This window comes from Chlamydomonas reinhardtii, chromosome 2 (genome assembly GCF_000002595.2).
Source record: "Chlamydomonas reinhardtii strain CC-503 cw92 mt+ chromosome 2, whole genome shotgun sequence".
NCBI lineage: Eukaryota > Viridiplantae > Chlorophyta > Chlorophyceae > Chlamydomonadales > Chlamydomonadaceae > Chlamydomonas > Chlamydomonas reinhardtii.
The window spans coordinates 4,981,982-4,996,009 of record NC_057005.1 but is presented as its reverse complement, the minus strand read 5'-3'; the positions used below and the strand labels follow the sequence as shown (position 1 = coordinate 4,996,009).

Below are 14,028 nucleotides of genomic sequence, written 5' to 3'. Positions count from 1 at the left end.
GGCACTTCGCATTATGATTACATTGTGGTAATGTACCGGCGTACCGGCTGTCATGGATGCATGGTAAAGTTATTTCGCAATATTTCCGTCCCACCCCGGGTGATATCTCCACAAGCCCAGCTGCGCCAATGGGTACATGCAAGCAAATGCCACGCCAGGCCACGCCAAACGCCTCACCAAGGATGACCGCCACTCGTTGTTTGTCACCGTAACAGAGGCGCAAGCCCGTGATGATCCCGACACTGCTACATACCCCATGTACACACGCCCACGAACACCTTTCCTCAACCCCGATACCCTGCTGCCATCGTTGAGCCGGTCCCAGATACGGCTGGTGACATGGCTGGCGCTCCGATACCATGCATGTGCACATGTATGTGCCGCGCCCCCATATTACTGCCTCCGACGCCTGCGCTGCGTGACTGCGTCGACTGCACAGAGCGCTGGGTGTCAGGTGCTTGCAGTTCATGGGTCGCTGGTGCCAGCGGCGTGCCGTATGAGCTGCTGTTGGGGCTGCCAGCCGCAGCTGCCGCGCCCATGCTGGGCCGCCCCGATGGTGCGGCACCGAAGGCCTGTAGGGATCCAGCAGGAGGGAAGAACAGCGTGTGAGTGAGGGTCCCATATTCCTACGAGGAAGCTCACGTGACTGCGGTTAGAGTATCGCAGGAATGCATCAGGCGCCTACCTGCAGCTTGCGTCGCAGTGCCTCGACAGTGCGCGCCTTCTCCGCAGCGTCTTCCTCATGACGCTTGCAGCGCTCAAGCAGCGCCGCAATTTGAGCGTCCTTGCCCAGCCGCATCGCCTCCCAGGCTTGCAGCATGGAGTTCAGCTCCCTGCAAGCGACACGACCGCATGTCGTACTAAGCCCTCAAGGTTTCCGAGCACTCATTAACAGTCGAGCCAGGTCAAGGCTCTTGGAAGCTTGTGCCTATGCATTCCGCTGCCACTCACCTGATTTCGTTGTTCCGCTGCTCTAGCTGCTCTCGGTAAGTCGCCGCCTGCTGCGCCACGCTACGCAGCTCTGATCGCGCTGCATCCAATGAGGCCGCTGCGTCCTGGCGTGCGAGCGCCGCAGTCTGGTTGCTGCGCTGCAGCACCTCGGACTGGGCATCGAGAGAGCGCACTCGTTCCTGTAGAATGGATATAATCGTCGTGGGGCATTTTTGAGCAAGTGTCTGTGGCCGACATCAGACAGGAGCAATTGTGAGAGACACGGCGCACCCACCTGGAGCGCCGCCAGAGCCGCCCGCCCTGCTTGCCACTGCTCCTCCAGCTGCGCGCACTTCTTGTTTAGCAGCGCGCACTCCTCCTGCTTGGCTGCGAGCGCACCCTCCAGCTCGTCGCAGCGCCGCAGCATTGACTCCTGGTCAGCCGACAGCCGGCTGCTGTCCCTCTCCTGAAGCGCAGCGGGCAGGGGATGGGTTGGACAACCGGGCAGACCACTGATTCCCGCCGTCCCGGTGTACAACGTAAAGTGAATGATGACCACACACCCGACGCTGACAGCCTTGAAGTACCTGCTGCAGCAGCCGCTGCTTGAGGCGCTGGTAGTCGCCGATCTGCGCCGCAATCTCCGCCTCCACCGCCTCGCAGTCCGCCTCCTTCCGCCGCAGCGCCGTCTGCAGCCGGGACAGCTCGTCCAGCCGCGCCGCCAATCCGTCCTGGCTGGCCCTACATAGCAGTACACCACGCGGCACGGTGACGCCACAGTTCACGCACCGCAAACATATCAAGCCATGCAAGGAGGCCAACCTAACACGGTTTGAGGCAGCGGTACCCGCCTCCGGCGGCCAACACCCGCTCGCTTGCGGCGCAGCACACTACACCACACGGCATCCCCAGCCTCACTTTAGCCGCGCCTCCAGGCGGCTGATGTCGTCCTGCCGCGCCGCCAGCTGCGACTGCAGCGCTGCCATCGCCGACTCCGCCTCGCTGACGGTCTTGGTGCGGCGCTGCAGTTCCTCGACCAGCACCGAGACGAGCTCCTGCGCGCGTCACGACATGCAAGCGCATCAGCCATGGCTTCTTTGCGACAGGGCGGAAAGCAACGGCGCCGTTGGCATTCATCTAGATGCAACACACATACGGTACATACTGTACATCCAAGCTCACCTCCAGCAAGCGCAGCGATGTGGGCAGGTTCCCTGGGGTTGCCAGGGCATGGCCTTCCGTGTTATACGCTGCGCTGGTGGCGAGAGCGCCCCGCAGCATGGCAGCCACCTGCGCCACCTGCGCCTCTGCACGCGACATCTGCTCCTGCAGCGGCTGCACCTGTAGGCAGGATGAGGGATGGCAGCCACGCTACGTTGGGCTCAGCGACAAGTGGCGACAGGGGGGCAGGCAAAAAGAAATATCCTCGGCACATGAAGCTCATCAAGGGCGGCGGCTCACCTGCCCCGCAGTTTCATGCGCCTTTTGCGCGGCGGCGCTGCTGTCACGGTGGAGCTGCCGCAGTTCCCCCTGTAGGTGCTGCACTTGCTGCTGCGCCTCGGCCAGCTGTGACGCTGAGGTGTATGCCGCCTCGCGGTGCCCGTCACTTTCATCCTGTGGGCGCCGTGTTCGCAAACGCAAAAGCCGCTCCCGTAACTGGGTACCATTAGCTTGCGGCATGTTACGGTAGAACATGAGCGGTTTGCAGGGCCGGCCGCAATCCGTACCAACCCATTACTCTTCCCAGTCGCCACACCTGCAGCGCCACCAGAGACCGTTGCGTGGCTTGCAGCTGCGTCCGGAGGCTGTGCAGCTCCTGGTCGCGCCGCTGGAGTTCGTCTTCCGCCTCGGATAGCTGTGGATTGAGTATGATGGAGAAACGGGTTAGACACAACGTGTGAGGTTTTAACGAACTGGTTTTAACGAACTACAGTACCACCCAAACTTGCCTTCCGTGACCTAACGGCTAGCTTCTCCTCCGCCGCTAGAAGCTGCTCCTCCAAGCTGTGACGCGTGAGGTCCAGCTGCCGCGTGGCGGCCCCTAGGGCCTGCTCCCGCTCCACAACCTGGGTAAGAAGGGCGATTAGCACACAGGCGGTATAACGGTAGCCTCGTAACAATGGCAACTGGACTGTGTCCTGGTTTCTCCCATTGGATTCGTGGACAGTCACTTAGTTCGTGGCCCTCACCCACCTGTGCTGTCAAGGACGACACCTCCGCGCGCACTTTCTCCAGTTGGGCACTGAAGGTGGTCAGGTCAGCCTGTCGTGCACCGGCGTTCGGCAGCGGCGTTAGCTGACATACGGTATGCATGACACCATAAACTTCCGGCCCGCTGCCCGCTCCTGTTCCCCCTCATTGCTGCCCCTACCTGCATCTCCTGCATATGGGCATCCTTGGCCCTGCACGCGTCCCGCCACATAGCCACCACCCGGTCCAGCTTGGACGCCTGTTGCGCGGACTGCTGTGCCGACACCAGCTGCTGCTGCGACGAGGCCACCTGCGAGCCGGAGCTCACGGACAGGGTGGCCAGAAAGCCCGCTGCGCCCGAGTCTTGGGACCTGGATGGCCCCGCGGGGCTCCCAGGCGCGGCCCGTGAGCCCAGCTGCTGCTTGTGCTGCGACGTCAGCTGATCCAGCAGGGCCTGCCGGCTGCTGAGCTGCTGCTGCGCCAGCGCCAGCTGCTGCCGCAGCATCTCGCCCTCAGATGACAGCTCCCGCTCCTGCAATTGCGTAGAGGCCAGCAGCGTTTGCGTGCGTGCGTGCGTGCGGGTTTGCGCGCAATCCCAAGTCATGGGAGTTGCACGTTGGCCTTGCATGCGCCTTGACAACAGCCAAAAGCACCTTCTCACCCAGCCGGTGCCTACACGTACCCGCATCTCGGATTCTGCCACGCGCTGCCCAAGCGCCGCCGCCTGCCGAGCGAGCTCAGTCCGTTTTGCGTTTGCGGACTGAAGCTCGGTCTGCAAGGACTCGATTTCCGCATACTGCGCCCGGACTTTTTGCAGCAGCCCGTCGCTGCCGCCATCATCCTCTCCGGTGCGTGAGCTGTTGATGCGCTGATGTGTGGATGGGGTAAGTGCCTCTTCCGTGTGGTTGCCCGCCTGGCTGCGTGAGGCATGCTGCCCCCGTTCCTGTGCCAGCCGCTGCGTCAGGGCCTCGCAGCGCGCCTGCGCCTCGGCAGCGACAGCTGCGCTGGCCGCAGCCTCATCCTGAGCCGACCTCAGCGCATCCTGTGGATAGGAGCACGTTACGCGTGGTCACTGACTGTTAAGGGTCCGTGCACAGCACTGATTCGCCTGCCAGCGAACCCGACTTACTTTATACGCTTGGAGTTCCGCGCGCAGAGCATCTATCAATGGCCCAGAATTGTGCACTGAGCCGCTAACGAGCTTGCCGGGCCCTGTTGTAGGAGGCACAAGCCCAGTTGCGACAGGCGAGCGCGATAGCGACCTTTGTGTTGACATGTGACACGCTTTATGTAGGCATTTTCACGTTATGATTAAACAGGGCGGGTACTCTGAATAGCACATATGGTAAGGCTCGGCCGCTTTCCCCAGTTCCATGAGGTTCCACGCACCTGTCGATGCGGAAGCTGCTTCAGCTCGCCGAGCTGCGGCCTGCAATTACACAGTGACACAAATAATATGAAAATACTGAGATGAATAAGCTCTGCGGATACCACACGCCCTTCCTGTCCAAAGCTCACTTCAGCATCCCGGCTGCGGACGGTTTGCTCCAGCTGTGAGATCTTGGCACGTGCGAGCTTGAGCTTGTTGTGCATAGTCGTAATCTTGTCCAGTAGATCGCGGTTCTCGGTGAGCATGCCGACCAGCTGCGGTGTGCCGCCCTCCACGCTCGACGCGTCGTCGTTGTGCCGGGCGCTGCGCGCACCTTCGCTGTACTCTAGCTCCAGACTGTTCAAAATGGCATTTATGGAAGGGCCTCAGACACCGTGCGGGGTGATTGCTATGCATAAGTCGCCGTGTCCCCGCGCGACCCCGCCCACCATCCAAGACCCGCCCGCCGCAGTGCTGACCCCACCTCGAGGCGGTCGCCTGCTTGCGGTAGTTGTCTCGCTCCTACGTTCAACCATGCAGCAAGGGCTCTATTAATGGGGGACACCATGGTGGACGCATCAAGGATTATGAATTGCTTCAAGTGGCTGGCCCCGACGCACCTGCATGGCGGCACGAAGCTGTTGGCGCACCTCCCGCAGCTGAGCCTCCAGCACCTCCGTCTGCTTGCACATGGACGTCACCTGTACGGCGGGCGCGACTACCGTATGTTTATCCAGCGCACCCGTGATGATTGCGGCCCCAAGCATGGTCTTATGCCGCCCGTTGATCTCATTCGCCTTGCCCAGCGGGACCCACCTGGCCGGCGTAGCCCTCGAGCCGGGCCTCGCGGTCCTGCACCTGCTGCTGGCTGAGGGCCAACTTGTCAGCAGCCGCACGCAGTTGGAGCTGCAGCTCCTGGACCTCCTGGCGCGCGGCCTGTGACAGGGCCAAGGTCATATGATTGCAGTGTCGCACCACGTCGTGTGACTCGTGTCACATCGGCGCGGTGTGCGAGGTGTGCGGGGTGTTACCTCCCCTGCTTTCAATGCACGCATCTGCACGCACCTCGCGCTGCGCGACGAGTGAGCCCCCGGCGCGCGTCTCCGCCTCCACAGCCGCGGCCAATCGGATTTCCACATCAGTAAGCGCCACCTCCAGTTCGCGCGTGCGCGTTTCTAACGCAGATGCTCGGACCTGTGCCGCTGCAGCCTCGAGCACAGCGTCCTCAGCGTCCCGAGCCTGCACCACAAAAGCCAGGTCAACATGGGCGCACGCACTTCGAAGCCCTTAAGTAGGCTTGGGTCATGCATGCAAGTGCACAGCCCCACCTGCTGTCTGGCAGCTGCCAGTGCCGCCTCCAAATCCGCCACACGCTCCGAGAACGCCGCACCGCCGGCCTCGCTGCGGCTACCGTTGCCTGCTTCCACTTGCGCCTGCAGCTGACGCCGCAATGACCTGACTTCCGACCGCTCCTCCTCCGCCTGGGCCTCAGCGGCACGGACCTGCATTGAAAGCATAGCACATGATTGTCCTCGCGAGGCGATGTGCACGAAGACGCCGGCATGTGTAGATGCGCAAGCTTACCTGTCCCACAGCTTTGTCGCGGGCCGCCTGCGCCTCCAGCAGCTCCGCCTGTGCACCAGGAAGAAGATGCGGCATCAGTGCATCCTCATTTTAAACCGAAACCACTGAGGTCCCCCTCTACAACACACCTCAAGGTTGGACAGGCGCTCCGCATACTTGCTGGAGTCGCCTCGGAGCTTGGCAAGCGTCTCCGCCGCTGCCTTTGCCTCCGTGACCGCCACTTCGCGCTGCCGCGTGGCGCCCTCAGCTTCCGCCCGGAGCGCATCCATTGCCGAGCGGGTCTCTGCGAGGGCCTGCAAAGTGGAAGATAGACGTCAGCAACATAGGCAAACGGAGCGGCCAACAAGGGGACCAGCTGTGAGCTGGGGCCCTGCTTACCGTCTCGGCTGCTTCAGCCCGTGTCAGCATCGTTTGGAGTTCGACCTGTACAGCGGGGTACGCCCACGCCGGTTAATCAGCCGTGACACTTGGGGGGGGGGGGGATTTACAGTTTATGCCCAAGCCCAACGAGCAAGACCCATCATCATGGGGACACACAGACGGACTGCGGGTCTAACTAATCAGCCGTGATACGCAGACGAGTACAGGGCGGATGCACACCTCTAGGTCACGCTACCACGGTCGGACCCCACCTGCAGGGAGTCCACCAGAATGGCCTGCTGCCGCGCCTGAAGCTCCAGGGCCGACTGTACATGTGAAGTCTGCACGTGCAAGGCGCAATAAAAGCTAGGAGCGGTGAAAGGCGCAATGAAAGGCAGGGGAACCATGGGTAGGGACGGTGAAATAACTACACGCCAGCGGTGCAGACAAGAGTACGGTGGTAATGCGTTGCCCACTGACCTGCCGGGACTGGTCCTGCAAGCCCTCCGCGAGCCGCCCAGCCGAGGCCGACGCCAGCTGTGCCTGTGCGGACAGCCGGGAGCAGGAGCAGTCAAGAGCCTACCCTGCGAAGCCCTGCGCAACAGAGAAGCGTCCGTTTGCGATGTGGCCCTACCCGCAGGACTCCAATTTCCAGGTCCCGGTCCTCGCATTCGTGTGTGAGCGCCTCCACGCGCCGCTCGGTGGTCGCGGCCTGCTGCTGCAGCTCCTCGCACCGGGCGCTGGCTCGAGCCACGGCCTCCTGCGCTGCCTGAAACACACCGAAGGCAAGGGAAGCACGACATACCGTAGATACATCAGCGCCTCACAGCAGAAAGCTGCTGTGTGCAATACTGAGGTGGCTGCGAAATGTGTGCGTTGCATACCTGCTCGCGGTCACGCTGTGCCTCCAGCTGCAGTTCCAGGTCCAACACCTGCTGCCGCAGAGCGCCCACGTCCTCGGCCGTACCCGCTGCCGTTGCCTGTATGAACACAAAGCGTCGGGGCCCGGTTTACACCGGCCTGCCGGCCGCATACGGGCGGAAAGGACGGACACGCAGTGGGGTATGCGCCTGCGCCGTGGCCCCACCTGTAGCTGCACCTGCAGGTCCGCAACCTTGCCCTCTGCTGCCCGCATGCGGGTCACCGCTGCCTGTAGATCCATGTGCAGCAGCTGCGAGTTGTGGTCCTCCTGTGACGACCGTGCCTCGGCCGCAAACAAGTCCCCCTGCAGCATACGATGGAGGGGACCAAAGACACAGCGAGGTCAGAAGACGGGGGGAGCAAAAGAGAAGAGTACCGGCTGTGCCAACACCCCCGAGCTGCGCCACATGCTTGAACAATACGACCCACCTGCAGGGCCTCCAACTTGGCCTGCATCTCAGCGACTGTCACCTCCAGCAGCTGGCGCTCCAGGTCACCTGCCGCAGCGGCCGCAGCGTGGCCCAACGACTCGGCACCCGGCGAGCCCGCCGCCGCCAGCAGCGCTGCCGCCACCTGCCGCCCGCGGGCGCTGACGGCCACGGATGCAGCTGGCGTCCTTGCAGCTGACGCGGTGCCATGCCGGCCTGCTGCGCCTGGCGTAGCAGCAGTGGGTGCTGCCCGGCTGCGCGTCGGGCTGCCCGCTGCAGTTGATGCAGCTCCTGTGGGCCGATGCAAAGGTCGCAGCGTGCTTGTAACTTGTGAGGTTGAGTGTCTTCCCATAACTCCCTCAGCAATTACCGCACTGGGCGGGATTGCACATGTGTCTCCCACCTTCCCGAGCAGTCAGCGGCGTTGTGGCCGCGGCTGCTGCCGAAGCAATCATGGCCGACCTGCGCTCCTGCGTCAGCTTTTGCAGCTGCTGCTGGAGCTCCTTGTACTGCTCATGCAGACGTTCATTCTCTGATTGAACCTGTTGGCATCGCCGGGCGGACCGGCACCTTGTCATTACTCCAGCGTGCAGCGTGCTTCGCACACGCAGCCAAAGTGGGTTGCACCGCGCGCCCGAGCCCAAGCACCGCAACTGCCCTGCCCGCACACAGCCACACCGAGTACGCACCTGGCGCACGAGCCCCTGCTGCCTGGATAGGGACTGCTCGGCCTCCACCAGCTGCGCCTCGCTGTCCAAGTGCCGGTCCTCTGCGGCCGCCAAGCTCGCCTGCAATCACACGCATATGCACCGTCAGACCACACCCAGTTGCTCAGTCAGCTAAAGGGCTGTCCTTGAGGCAGATCGGGAAAGTCCCCATATAAGCTGCATGAAGCTGTCCTGACCTTGAGGGTCGCATTGGTCTGCCGCAGCGTGTCGAGCTCCGCCTGCTGCGTTGCCACTTCTGTCTGCAGCACGCTAATGCGCGTGCGTGCAGACGCAAGGTCCTCACTTAGCCCCTGCAGCTGTGACGCCAGCGAGCGGCCCAGCGCCGCCGCGGCCTCGTGCTGCGCCTGTAGCCGCTTCACCTCCTGCGGTGCAGGAGGATCCGACATGGGGACATTGGTGCCATGATTACAAAAGGTGGAGGGGCGAGGCGTATGACCAGACGTAGAAAGCAGGCGGTGCTCAGGCAGTACGCACCTGTTCGTGAGCGTCACCGGTGTCCTTTGCAAGGGTGGCCTCGCGGCGCAGGGTGTCCACGGTCGCGGACAGGGCCGCTGCCTCCGCGGCCGCCGACTGCGCTGCACTGCTGCCTCCCGCCTGCAGCTCGCGTAGCTGCGACGTGAGCTGCTTCACCGCCTCCTCCGCTGACGCATGCAGCGTCTGCATACAAAAAGGACCGGGCATAGCATGAGGATCATTCCTGCTGTCCGACGCAAACATACAGTTGAAACAGCCGCACCCACCCGCTCTGAACTTTACCTGCATCTGCGATAGCTGCTCGCGCGCACGCTCAGCCTGTGCGTAAGGGAGGGTCAGCTTGTTCCCACCATACCCAATAAGGCGTAGAGGAGACGGAGAGGGCTTCTACGCCCTGGCGAAACGAATAAGAGTGCGTGGGACAGCCAGCAGCGCAGTCAAGTCAGCGGCACATATAACAAGTGCATCACGCAAGCTGGGACTTACCTGACGAGTCCGCTCATCGGCACGTGTCATGGCCTCAGCCACAGCCCGCTCCGCGTCACGCACACGCTTCTCGCTTGCCGACGCCTCCGCGCGAAGCCGCTGCTCCAGCGCAGCGATCTGCTGCTGAGCGTGTGCACGGGCATCCTACATGCGGGTGGCAGGACGCTGCCTCTCCGTCAAGGCTGGCCGTGATGCTTGGGCAAGTGCGTAAGCTTCCAGGCCATCACTGTTTAATGACACCAGCGGTAGCCTGCTCACCTCCAGTTGCTGCTTGGCGGTGCGCTCAGCCGCGTCAAGCGCCTCGCGTGCGCGCACCTCGTGCGCTTCAGCGTCCTGCCGCCACCTGGCCTCCGCGCTGCGGGCGTCCTCCCGCCAGCGCGCCTCCTCCTCGCGCCAGCGCGCCTCCCGCGCATCTGCGTCTGCGCGTGCCCGTGTCTCGACTGCGCCTACTTCGCTGTGCACATGGGCTTCGGCCTGTGAAGCTGCCTCGCGCTGTCGCGCCTCCATTCCCTCCAGCTCCTTGCGCCACCAAGCCTCGCGCGCCTCGGCTTGCGCCTCCGCCTCAGTGAGAGCAGCTGCCAGCTCGTCTGCGCGCTGTGCGTCCGCGAGCTCAATCGCTTTTCGCAGCTGCGCCTGAAGGTCCTCAAGAGCGGCAGTATTACGCTGCTCACGCTCCTGCAGCGCCGCCTGGAGCGCGCTGACGTTGGCAGCGGCTTGCTCCACCTCAGCCTGTGAGCATACGATTAAGAGAGCGCCAGGCGGTGTCCGTTGACCCCCACGGTGCATCTGCAGCGCTACCAAGTTTGATGTAGTTCGTGCCCACAGCTTGTGAGCTTACCTGCAGCTCGTGAATTCGTTTGGACTGGGCCTCTGCCTCCGCTGCCGCCCTGGCTGCGGCTTCGGCACTGGCGGCAGCTGCACGGACGGCCTCGTCACGCGCCGCCGCAGCCTCCTTCTGCGCCACGGTCCGGTCAGACATCACCGACGCCAGCGCCGCACGAAGCTCGTGGATGCGTTGGTCCTTGGCGGCGATGACGTCCGAGCCCGCCGCGTCTGTCGTCCGACGCCAACCAGACACGGGGCATGTCAGCAAAGAGCGTTAACAAAGCCAGCAATGCCGGCAGCATTTGCACAATCAAGCTACCCACCGCGCGTGTAGGAGCCAGCAACACTGGCAGTGCCGTCGTCTCGACCGGCGGCGTAGCTATGGTGGGCTGCGACACCGGCTAGGCTACGGACGCTCGCGGCCAGGTTGTCAAGTGCGAGCACCTGCCAAGTGTGCGGACGTGCGGCAGCGGTGCATCAGACCTTGGCATGCCATGGGCCCGATCATTGCACAAGGGGTTACGTACCGTGCTACCCCGGCATCAGCAGGGCCGCAGCTAGTACCCCTTGCCCAGTTGCCCACGCACCTGGGCCTGGCCGCCTTGCGGCGCGGCGTATACAGTGTGCATGGAGTGCGACCCAGTTGCTGTTGCGGGCCGCGCTAGGCCGGCTTCGGCTCGGCCGATGCGCACGCGCAGGACCTCCAACTCCGCCTCCACGGCCGCGCGCCGCGCCTCCAGCTCCACGTTTGCCGCCTGCAGCTGACCCAGCTGACCTATGAGGTGCACCTGCAGCAAAACACACACCAACACGCAACTTGTTTACCGTAGTATGGAAGTTCAGAAGGTACGGGTTAGGTGGCAGTAGTTTATGTGGCCGCACCCACCTGCACTGCTGTTGCATCGCTGAGCTGGCCGGACTGCACCGCCGGCAGCAGGGACGCGGCAGCGGCGGCCGCCGCCTGCGCGACGGCCAGCTGCTGCCGCATGTCCGCAATGACCGCGTCGCGATCGGTAACGTCCTGCAGGGTGGAGCGAGGCACGTCAACAGCCTGCCGGCGGGAAACAGCCATGAGGCCCCAGGGATGGAGGGATGCGGTGCATGTGCGTGCATACCCGAGCTGCCACCAGCAGCTGCTCTTGGGCTTGGTCACGCTCGTGCTCGAGCATGTGCTGCAACTCCTGCATGGGTGTAAAGCGTAGATGGATAAGATGGCCCAGGATGTGGGACGGTTTTGAGCTTCGGCTGGGAATGCTGCAGGTAGCTAGGTCTCACCTCCACTTCAGCGCGCAGCGACTCGCCCTGCTGTAGCAACCGCGTTGCGTTCGCCTGGCTCTCCTGCATGTTCAGAGCAAACAGCTTAGCGAGACGCCCAGATGGGGATATGGGCAGCGGTCTTCATCACCCCACCTGCAGCGCCGCCGCGGCCCGCTCAAGCTCTTGTAGCACTGTCGCGGTGCGCTTCTGTGGAGGTCATGAAGAGCAAAGTGAGTAGTGTTTACATGAAGCGCCAGCAAGAGGGCACGAAGAATGGTCCTACGGTCATACCAAGCACTTTCCCTTTGGCCAACCGCCCCAACGAAGTGTCTCCCCGTCCCCGCCTTCCCACCTGCTGCGGCTCCAGCTGCTCACGCATGACGCGCTCCAGCTCCTTGCGAGCCGTCGCCTCAGCCTTGCGCGCCGCCTCCGCCGCTTTGGTGGCCTCTGCCAGCTGGCCTGCAGGTGGCGTTGGGGCATAACAGGAGGCAAGCAATGATAAGAACGTTCTCAGACCCTAGAGGAACAGCGTCATGCCATGCATGCACCCACGCCGCAACTTACCGGAGAGCTTTGCCAGCTTTTCTGACTGCGACTTGCGGTCTTGCTCCAGGGCAATCCTGCATGTAGGGAAGAAGCAAAATGTCGGCCAACTCGTAAGGAGCTGTGATAGGACACCGCCGGCCCCTCGGTACCAAGCTGCAAACGGCGCGCACTCGCCTGCGGTCCTCCATGCGGGGCAGCAGTGCGTCTGCCCGCGCGGCTCGGCTCTCCGCCTCCTGCAGCCGTGAGCTGAGATGTACGTTGTCGATCTGGAGCTGCCGTAGCTGCGCCGCGCCCTGCTTGAGCCTGGCATCAATACACAGGCCCGGATCGGGGTTATTGTACTCAGGTCGGGGTTCTTTTATGGAGGACGACCCGCATCATGCACACACAGCGTTTCTTACTTGAGCTGGCGCGCCTCCGCGGCCGCGCTGAGCCGCGCGCCCCGCTGCCGCTCTGCAGCCAGCCGCTCCACCAGGTCCGCCCGCTTCCGCCGCAGCACACGCAACCTGTGCACGGCATAGACCGTGTTAATGAGAGACACGAGGTGCGTTTCCGCGAAGGCCTACATGCAGCAAGCAGGAAGACAACGCCCAGACGCTCGCAGAGAAGGCAGCGGGGGTGCACTCACTTGGCCAGCATCACCATCCGGTCACGAATGCGCGGCGCGGCGGACTTGCGCCAGCGCACCGCCTCCTCAGCTGCCCGGCGAAGCTGCGCGTCTAAACTGGCCACATGCTGCAGCCCAGCAGCGCGGTCCGCCTGGAAATAACAGGACCACCGGCTGGCTTCAGTGCATTTGATGTGTACTAAGTAGCCAAGTGAAGCCGAGGGGCCGAGGAAGTGCAACAGCCCTGGGGCCTGTGAGGCGGCACGCACGCACCTTAAGCGCCCGCAGGTCTGCTTCCGCGGTGTCCAGCAATGAACGCACCTTGCTCATCTCCTCCTGATAATAGAAAGATGGGTTTAGGTGAGGACTGGACACGTCAGCAAAGGGGAGGCGCACACGAAACCACACCACAGGCCCTGCCCGCCGCCGCTGTCTGAGACGCACCTGCAGTGATGCCATCATGGACGCGCTACTGGCCGACTGTGCCGCTGCTGCCTGCTCCGCCGCAGCAACCCTCGCGTCTGCACGTGACAGAGCCTCCGAGCGCGCGGCCTCTGCCTCACGCAGCCTCGCCTCCAGGGCAGTAATGGCGGCCGCTGCCTGGGCCTCCGCTCTGCCGGTGGCCTCTGCCGCGGCTCGCTCGACTGCGCGCACGCGGTTGTCGGCCTCCGCCATGATCTCTTCACGCACCTGCTCCGCCACCTGTACCCAAAGAGAGAGCGCAGGAATCAGGGATGCACAGTGAGCTGAGCACGTTATACCGACAGGCACTTTGACACGATAATCAGGAGCTTAGGTGTGCTGTCGCCAAAAGACGACACACCTGGAAGGCCTTGCTGACCTCGGCTTGCACGCGTCCAAACTCGGCCTGCGCTGCTGCCTTGACATGCTGCAGCTCCGCCTCAGCAGACTCCAGCTTCTCCTGCGATGTGTTATGGAAACGATTTGGGCACAGCGTGCTTGGCAGTGGAAAAGCATGGGCATGGGCGTCGTGGCGTCACAATATGACTGCGGGCGTCCACGGTCCACCCACCTTAAGCCGAGCTGCCTCCGTAGCCTTCTGCTGAGCTTGTGTTAGTTCCTCCTCCAGCTGCAGAACACACGGTATCGGCACACAAGTGGAAGGCCAGGAAGAAATGCACACGCAATCTTGGTGAATCTGGGGCTCGCGGGCGCCACCCATGCATGCCCACCTTTTTGAGGCTTGACGCCAGGCCCTCACAGCGGGTCTCGGACTTGGCGGAAGCCGTCGTCGCCTCGGTCACAGCCTGTAGGTGGTCAACATTAGGGGCCACTACCTCACAGAAAGCAACCAGGTAGCGG

General features: G+C 63.1%; 1 protein-coding gene across 1 annotated transcript; it reads right to left on the bottom strand.

Annotated features, from left to right (window-relative positions):
- Positions 1 to 5: 5 nt before the first annotated feature.
- CHLRE_02g104150v5 (uncharacterized protein) lies at positions 6 to 13,977 on the bottom strand. Its single transcript, XM_043059768.1, has 54 exons — positions 13,899 to 13,977; positions 13,739 to 13,795; positions 13,529 to 13,627; positions 13,150 to 13,407; positions 12,979 to 13,041; positions 12,727 to 12,857; positions 12,500 to 12,604; positions 12,273 to 12,401; positions 12,117 to 12,172; positions 11,905 to 12,011; positions 11,706 to 11,759; positions 11,571 to 11,633; positions 11,411 to 11,476; positions 11,182 to 11,316; positions 10,883 to 11,083; positions 10,619 to 10,739; positions 10,309 to 10,523; positions 9,729 to 10,199; positions 9,471 to 9,614; positions 9,267 to 9,302; positions 8,985 to 9,167; positions 8,687 to 8,872; positions 8,472 to 8,570; positions 8,186 to 8,324; positions 7,784 to 8,073; positions 7,521 to 7,658; positions 7,318 to 7,413; positions 7,068 to 7,202; positions 6,914 to 6,976; positions 6,706 to 6,774; positions 6,452 to 6,496; positions 6,202 to 6,366; positions 6,074 to 6,121; positions 5,818 to 5,991; positions 5,555 to 5,728; positions 5,306 to 5,425; positions 5,110 to 5,190; positions 4,974 to 5,011; positions 4,639 to 4,846; positions 4,510 to 4,549; positions 4,250 to 4,332; positions 3,803 to 4,162; positions 3,302 to 3,652; positions 3,124 to 3,192; positions 2,880 to 2,996; positions 2,687 to 2,785; positions 2,392 to 2,544; positions 2,113 to 2,271; positions 1,849 to 1,985; positions 1,518 to 1,671; positions 1,226 to 1,396; positions 952 to 1,130; positions 686 to 833; positions 6 to 572 (listed from the first exon to the last, which is right to left on the bottom strand). Exons 5-54 carry the CDS (start codon positions 13,033 to 13,035, stop codon positions 285 to 287), a joined length of 7,050 nt encoding a protein of 2,349 aa, XP_042927402.1. The 5' UTR covers positions 13,036 to 13,041; positions 13,150 to 13,407; positions 13,529 to 13,627; positions 13,739 to 13,795; positions 13,899 to 13,977; the 3' UTR covers positions 6 to 284.
- Between the last annotated feature and the right edge of the window lie 51 nt (positions 13,978 to 14,028).

What these genes read in the sequence shown, in the direction of transcription:
- CHLRE_02g104150v5 (XM_043059768.1), bottom strand. Translation starts at nt 13,035, where the DNA reads ATGAGCAAGGTGCGTTCATTGCTGGACACCGCGGAAGCAGACCTGCGG. An exon ending in GCCGCTGACTGCTCGGGAAG is followed by an intron (nt 8,074 to 8,185) that starts GTGGGAGACACA and finishes ATCGGCCCACAG; the next exon opens with GAGCTGCATCAACTGCAGCG. An exon ending in CACTCGTCGCGCAGCGCGAG is followed by an intron (nt 5,426 to 5,554) that starts GTGCGTGCAGAT and finishes GCCCTGTCACAG; the next exon opens with GCCGCGCGCCAGGAGGTCCA.